This window comes from Lactuca sativa, chromosome 7 (genome assembly GCF_002870075.4).
Source record: "Lactuca sativa cultivar Salinas chromosome 7, Lsat_Salinas_v11, whole genome shotgun sequence".
Classification (NCBI taxonomy): domain Eukaryota; kingdom Viridiplantae; phylum Streptophyta; class Magnoliopsida; order Asterales; family Asteraceae; genus Lactuca; species Lactuca sativa.
Genome location: NC_056629.2, coordinates 54,804,059 through 54,811,536, shown reverse-complemented (window position 1 = coordinate 54,811,536; position 7,478 = coordinate 54,804,059). Strand labels below are relative to the sequence as shown.

At 35.0% G+C, this 7,478-nt stretch overlaps 2 protein-coding genes across 2 annotated transcripts; one reads left to right on the top strand and one right to left on the bottom strand.

The window, feature by feature from the left end:
* Positions 1-257: 257 nt before the first annotated feature.
* On the top strand, positions 258-2,007 carry LOC111883860 (F-box/LRR-repeat protein At4g29420). Its single transcript, XM_023880191.2, has 2 exons — positions 258-759; positions 954-2,007. Exons 1-2 carry the CDS (start codon positions 291-293, stop codon positions 1,844-1,846), a joined length of 1,362 nt encoding a protein of 453 aa, XP_023735959.1. The 5' UTR covers positions 258-290; the 3' UTR covers positions 1,847-2,007.
* A 412-nt stretch (positions 2,008-2,419) lies between these two features.
* LOC111883801 (uncharacterized) lies at positions 2,420-6,170 on the bottom strand. The gene is made up of 7 exons (XM_023880121.3): positions 5,622-6,170; positions 4,384-4,902; positions 4,190-4,300; positions 3,981-4,073; positions 3,836-3,883; positions 3,290-3,720; positions 2,420-3,191 (listed from the first exon to the last, which is right to left on the bottom strand). The coding sequence occupies exons 1-7, from the start codon at positions 6,106-6,108 to the stop codon at positions 2,559-2,561; spliced, it is 2,322 nt and encodes a 773-aa protein (XP_023735889.1). The 5' UTR covers positions 6,109-6,170; the 3' UTR covers positions 2,420-2,558.
* Between the last annotated feature and the right edge of the window lie 1,308 nt (positions 6,171-7,478).

The following is a 7,478-nucleotide window of genomic DNA, read 5'->3' as shown; positions in this document are numbered from 1 at the left end:
GAAAACCATAATTATTATTGGTTATTGAAGGAACCAAATATTTTTTTTAATTTCTAAAGCTTATTATTTATCAAAAAATAAATCTAAAAATATCTAAATTCATATATTTCGGAACCAAACATTGTGAATGTGAAAAATATATTTCGGATTCACCGTGTGAATCCGAATTCACGTTGCGTATTTTTCAAAGATTCATATTGTGAATTTGAAAAAAAAAAAAAAAAAAAAGGGACATAAGTATTTCTAACCGCTTTTTTTTTTTTTCTCTGTTCTTGTGTATCTCTCAGTCCATGGACAAACTTCCCGATGATATAGCCCTCTATATACTGAGTCGACTCGACGACTCGGCCGATGTAGCTCGCTGCCGACTAGCTTGGAAGACGTTCAATACTGTCTCTCCAGAACTTCGATCAATCAATATTCAATGTTCATTGGAAAGGTACATCAAATCAAGGTCTAAGTTATCGAATTCTTCAAGTTCGTCACAATCTGTTACTCCCTTCAAGACAATTTTCCTCAATCTTGTATCGAAATTGAGGGTTGTCGATTCGGTCTGTATAGGCACCGAGAAACCACTCCGAAATGTGTCGTACGATGACGTTGAGGACGAGAATGATGATCTGTACCTCACCCATGGAGATTTTGTTAAGGAGTGGCTACCTAGGGTTTGCGGAAGGTTGAAATCGCTTTCAATTTCTGACTTTTGGATTCAATCTTGTTGGCGTCGATCGGACCTGTTGCCTCTAGTTTCTGCGTATTGTAAGTTCATCATATATGCAAGAATTCTTATTCATGTTCTTCATCCTCTGCTGATGCTGTTCTTATATTGTAAAATTCAATTCTCTACTGATGCGAAATGATAAAACCCCCCTCTATGATCTGACAATCAATTAGGAAGATCATGTACCTTCAGTTCTCTAATTAATCGATGCACTCAATTTTGATTGATGCAGGTCATAATCTTCTTGAATTAGAGGTGAAGAACGCATGGCTATCAGTAGAAAACATGAACCCAATGCCAATGCTAACAACTTTAACACTTGAATTCATAAGATTAGACGATGAAGACCTAAACATGTTGAACAAATCCTTCCCAAATCTTCAAGTTCTTAACTTGGTAGGTGTGGGTGGTCTCAAACTCCCCAAAATCAACCTTCTTAACCTCAAAACCTGTCACTGGACTGTATCAAATGCCCCATTATCTTTAACCCTAATCACACCCACACTCATCACACTAAGACTCGAATGCATAAGACCCACTTCACTTTACATCGAAGCTCCCATGTTATCTCATCTCCATCTTGCCCTTGATCATGCCGACTCATTTACAATCAAAAAGTTCCAAAATTTAAAAACCCTTTGGCTCGAGTCTTTATACATCAGATCCTTACTCTTAAAATTCCCATTTACAAAAACAGTCGAAAATCTAACAGTGGATTCACGAAAGTGGGAGAGAGGGGCAGTTGGGTTTTCCAAATTTACCCTTGAGAAGGTGTTCACGGTTTTCCCGAATGTGAATTCTTTATGTATTAACTCAAGTCTGTGGTCGGAATTAGAGGCGTGTTATGATGTGGATAGTTGGGAGACATGGGATAGGAGAAAAGGGTTGAAAACATTTTGTGCATATTTGTTGTTGGTTGACCCTTTGTTGACTTTTTCATCGGTTGCTTCTTTGTTGGATCAATGTGTGGGGTTGGTTGATGTTTCATTGCTTATACATCATGATGTTGTTGCTAATGTATCAAAAAGCTTTATCTTAAGGTGTACATCTCGGTGGCCGGAAGTGAATTGGAAATGGGGAATTTGGAGAGAAGGAATGGAAGTTTCTTGGATAACCAATTGGTAATTTTTTTAATAATCTTCTCATGGTTGTTGGATCATAAAAAATGATTTTTTGCTTGTCTTTGTGTTATATTTAGATAAGTATTTTGTAAATACGATCATATGTATGTTATATCTTTGGTTTTACTAGATAATATAGTAGCTGGTATCTATGTTTATGGTTTATTGGTTGCAATAGATAGTAGTTGATCTGTATTGGGGTGGACTACCTTTCTAGGGCTATTTTTATTAGGAGGATGAGAAGGGTCTTTATGTCTTTTTGCACAAATGGACGATTGGGAGTAAGTCTTTATCACCACATTATTCGACTTCTTTCGATGAGACAAGAAATTGCATTTTTTTTTGTTCGATTGATATGGTTGTTTCTTTTATTACTTAATTTGAACAAACTATACATGGTTGTTTATTTGGACTTAATTTAGACAAAATGACATAATTTGTTCCATTGAAAAGGTTGTTTCATTTCTATATTATTGACAAACTTTTTTTTTTTTTGTGAAATTATTATTTTCTGAAAAATTAAGAGGACTTACTATCATTTTTAAGGTAAAGTATCATAAAAAAAAGGGTATGAAGATTTATTTCATAAAGTACGTTGTTATTTTTGCGAAGAGATTATTATGGACATTATTGATGGAGGGAGATAACTAGATTAAAGTTACAATGCATTCCACAACTTCCACTATCATTTCGATCTCTAATTTCCCAATTTATTATCAAATCAATATTTGTCTACCCGAGTAAGAAAAACTTCTGTTCACACCAAAAATACTACGACCATATGTGGCACTCATCAACTCTAGGACTAGTGGGAACTGTAGGGTCACAAAAGAAGTAATTGGGAGGCATGTCAAGACAGCTATTGGAATCAGAATCTTTGAGTTTCGTTGGCCAAACACAAGATACAATGTTGCACCAAATGCTACTATCATAGCTGTGGTTGAGATAAACAATGTGGCTAAACCAATTATCAACTTTGTAGGCAACTTGAAGAGAAAGTCTTGTTCAGCAAAACGTGCAGTGAGGATCGACAAAAACATTAACAATGAAGTAACAGCCGCAAACAGTGATATGGCATCTGATATTGCAAATACTGTGAAGGCGGTGTTATTGGTAAAAATTGGTATCCCCTTGTTCTGATCGCTTCCTCCTGGCACTGTAATTGCTGCTGCAAAGACGATGGTGATGATTAATGCAGCTGTAATCGTGTAGGATTCCGCAGTGGACTTCATCCATTTTTCTCCTTCAATCACTAACTCCTTGTGTTCTCTAGTAAATACCGTTTGTGGTGTTCCGTTGAAAGAGTTCTTTTGTACGATGCTTAAAGGACAAATGAATCTTTCCACTTCCTATAAGATTACAATATGTTAATTGCTACATATGATTGAAAAATACTTATGGTGTTTAAATATCAGGTATGCCAATTTTGAATCATCAAGATTCATACTTTAAACCATTGTAGTTCACGTTGTATTTGTAAAGCTGCCCCCGATATAAGATTAAGTTTGTTCTTAGGTGCCAATCTTGCAGCAAGATGCAACAGGTTATTACCATGAGAGTCTCTGATTGTTCGATATATATTCCGATGCTCGCTCATTTGATAAAGGAGGTTGTAAACCTTTTCTGAGCGATTTATCACAACATACTGGATAATGTTGTGACCATCTTCGTTAGCACTCCAAATTGCATTTGGGAAGTAAGACACAATAACTTCTACAACTTCGAATGCATTTTGTCTGGTGGCTTCAAGAATCGGATTTGTATAATAGTGATGGTAAGAGGTGGGAGTGTTTTCACTCTTTATCAATCCAGATACATGCCACAATAGTCTCCTAGCATCTTCATGAGTTTCAACTCTCTCTTTAATTAATAACCATACTGCAACATATATAGATCCAAATGAGCATCTCAAATAAAAAAATACATCTTTTTTTTTTTTTTTTCTCTCTTTTGTTTTTAGTAGTAATATCACGGTACTTGTTGATCATCTTACCTAACATTCGAGGGATAAACAGCAAAAGCATAAGCATGAAGCCAGTCACTGCATCATGTGATAAAATGTTTGTTAGAATGATGGGGTTATAGAATGTTCAACCAACAAGTTAAAGAGTCTAAAAAAAGATAAAATCTGGACCTACCATTAATGATCAACCTGAAAACCCGTCTGCTACTAATAATATTGCAAATGGTTCCACAAAAGCCATATGCACACCGAACTAAATCACCACTCCCTACAATTAATATAAAAAGTGGTGTGCAGGAAGTTTGGTGATGAAGTGATAAATAGTTTGATAATGTAAAGGAGCATACAGATCAATTAATTAACGATAAAAATAAAACGACAAACCTATAAAATTTTCAAATAGGTTGAGTTCACGTGGGAAATTTTGAGCTATAGCCATCAGCACAACATCACTATTCAATGTTTTGTAATGCTCCAACAGTTTTATTGCAAAGCCTACATATATATTCCAAGATCAACCATATCAATTAAGTGTGTAGGTTTTCCACTACTGGAATTTGTGTCCAGTTGACACTTACGGAAATCTTTAGAGGAAATAAGGGTAACTAGAAGGCCATCACCAGTTGTGCCAGAAAACAGAGCCTCCTTTTGTCTATCATCATTAGTATCATTGATGTGTTGCAGCAGATGTCGGGCTGTTTGGGTGTTCATATTAGAAAGAGCCAAGGCTAGTGGTGTCTGACCTTCATTGTCTTTTGCGAACAACAACTCTGGGTTTCTTGCCACCAAGATGTCAGCAGCTTCAGTGTTGCCAATAATGGCAGCCACATGAAGTAGCGTGCTTCCATCTGAATTTCTTAGATCCAGTAGTTGTGTGTTCTCCGGTAACCTTTCCAACAATATCTCTAAGAGTTTTGAGTTCTTGGAAATACCGACTGCTACATGGAGCAAAGTGTTGCCATTATTCGTGATTTTGTCCATCACTGTAACCCTTCCCTGACTCAATATTTCTTCGACCCAAACCCAAATTCCAAAGCGAGTGTAATTGTACAATCTCTGGAGCTCCTGTGCTATGTCTTTATCTTGTAGTAGTGTATCTATGTTTGCATAATTTTGTTATCAAGATAAAAACTAAGAGATACAAAATATGTGCTCTCATGTGATCCAATCTAATCTAAACATTAGGAATTTTAAAGGATGATGAAAAAAAACACCTTGTTTGTATATAATACACTTTTATCCATTTTGTATATTGTGTTTCTTGTTTGAACGAGTGCTTGGGCGACTCATCTTTTTAACGACTATACATTAAAAGCTTGTTACTGGTTTACCCGTTATGTCTGTATAAAATTTTCTTTTTTATTTAAATTTAATTCAAATGTCTTGGCTTAAAAAAAAAAAGTAAAAGCTATATAGCCATATTTTACTGTACAAGTAGTGGTATGCTTTATATTATCTGGATTTGCTTTTCTCTGTCTCGATCTTGTAGTGTATCTATATTTGCATAATACGTGAAAAAATTAACTACAAGATATAAAATATATGCTCTTATGTAGTCTAGTATATTATGGATTTTAAAGGAGGATGAAAAAAAAAATCTTGTTTTTAGGCAGACTTTTTTTATCCGTTAAATTTGTATACTTTGCATCTCTTTTAGCTTGTTTGTTAAAACAAGTGCTTGCTTGACTCACCTTTTGGGTTACTATACAGTAAAGGCTATACATTTTCACTATATAAATAGTGGTATGCTTTCGTTTATCTAAATGATCACCAACCCAAATTAATGATAGAATAGCAAACAAGAGATAGGATGAACCTTCAACAACAGGTGACACTTGCGGAAGAACAGGAGGACCATACATAGTCTGCAGTTCATGCCAAACATCTTTTGCACTGAAATCATGATCTGCATTTCTCTCTTGATGGGGTTTTTCTGTGAGGCGATTCAGAACATACCTGAGTGTTTCTTCAGATAAAGAACCAAGAATCCAACCCTTCACAAGGGCATCTGATCTTGTCCACAGCTTCTGATGAGTCTGATGCTCACCCACTTTCTCCTTCCCGGAAACACTACTACTACTACTGGCTTCATGATCAGGGCTTATGAATGTTCCATCAATGAAACCAAACATATCATGACTCTTTAAGAGACATATCATCTGTGTTTTCCACATACTATAGTTATCCCTACCACTAAGCTTCAAGCTAATAAAACTGGGGGTATAAACATTTGATGGGTATGGGTATGTGTTTCCTTCTCCAATTTCCACTGTCACATATTCATTAGAGCTTGAGCTTGCCATTTTTTTTTCTATCTTTTTTTTTTCTTTCTTTCTGTGAATACTCCTTCCAACTTATTACATTTTTAAAATAGAAAGATAAGATGAAGTTGATTTGTGAGGTCCACCAAAGCCACTATAAGATCGCATCATTCCAAAGTAATCACCACATATAAAAAAGTTTCACGAGGTAAAGAATATTAATTACAAAAGTTATTTACCTGAAGATTTTACTATGACATTTATTCATCAAAATATAATAAAAGCATCGTGAACTCATTCTTTTATCCTAAAGGTCAGATCTGTGGTGCCCACAAAAACCACTTTAAAGACCTCATTCTTTCATAGCAAAGAAGAGATTTGTTGTGCACCACAAGATCAACATTATTGACGCTAGATCGGAATTTTTTTGCAGATGAAGCACTTTAGTCAAGAATAAAATGTTTAAATAATTCAATATTCGCAAACTACTGGTCCACTAACGTTATCTGCCATATAGGGCAGTCTCGTTCAATGACACTATTTCTAATAATGTGCTTCAATAAAGACTATTATTTAAATAAGAAGAAATATGGTGGGGTAATTTGTATGTTTGCTCCCTAACTTATTTTTTTAAGTCGGATTTTGTTATGCGCTTGGTCTCTACTATCTGTTTTAATTACGTGTTTGGTCCCTGTCTTACCTAAAAAGACTATTATTTAAATAGGAAAAATGGCAGGGTGTGAGAAGGGTGGGGTTGGGGGTGTTTATTTAAATAAATAAAAAAAATTAAGGGCAAAATTGTCTTTATAGGTATGACATGGACCAAACGTGTAACAAAAACAAACAGTAAGAACTTTTCGAGTTAAAAATTAAGTTAGAGACCAAATGTATAAATTATCCTAAACCTTAGGGACCACTTGTGTAATTTACTCTTTTTTTATTGTGTAAACTAACATGGGAGTATTCTAATAATCTGCATTCCAGCCATCTAGGTCTTAAGAGATGCCAACTTTAGCAGGTTTTGCTAGATTGAGATATAGGTGTCGGTTTTGAGGCACATGAGGATGTTGAAAATTTGATTGCTTGGATTGTGATCAAATTAGGTTTATCAGTTTCCTTGAAAAATATTTATACGTCCGAGTTTCAAAGACATTTTCTCATGATAAAAATAATGACGCACAAGGAACGTCGCAGGAGTTGTATCAAATTCTTTAATCCAAAAAACCAGAGTATCTCTTATAATTAAACTCACAAAATGGATAAGGACAACAAAATACGGCTTTAGAAAGTTATTTTTGGTTATCAACAAGTTGAAACTTTTTTCTAGAAATTTTGTACTGTTGTACGTACAGTCAACAGGTTTTTGAACAATCCCATTAGCTGTTGGAGAACTTAGTATCGCAGGTCCGTAT

What these genes read in the sequence shown, in the direction of transcription:
- LOC111883860 (XM_023880191.2), top strand. Translation starts at nt 291, where the DNA reads ATGGACAAACTTCCCGATGATATAGCCCTCTATATACTGAGTCGACTC. An exon ending in GCCTCTAGTTTCTGCGTATT is followed by an intron (nt 760 to 953) that starts GTAAGTTCATCA and finishes TGATTGATGCAG; the next exon opens with GTCATAATCTTCTTGAATTA.
- LOC111883801 (XM_023880121.3), bottom strand. Translation starts at nt 6,108, where the DNA reads ATGGCAAGCTCAAGCTCTAATGAATATGTGACAGTGGAAATTGGAGAA. An exon ending in AGTGTCACCTGTTGTTGAAG is followed by an intron (nt 4,903 to 5,621) that starts GTTCATCCTATC and finishes ATGCAAACATAG; the next exon opens with ATACACTACTACAAGATAAA. An exon ending in CCTATTTGAAAATTTTATAG is followed by an intron (nt 4,074 to 4,189) that starts GTTTGTCGTTTT and finishes TATTAATTGTAG; the next exon opens with GGAGTGGTGATTTAGTTCGG.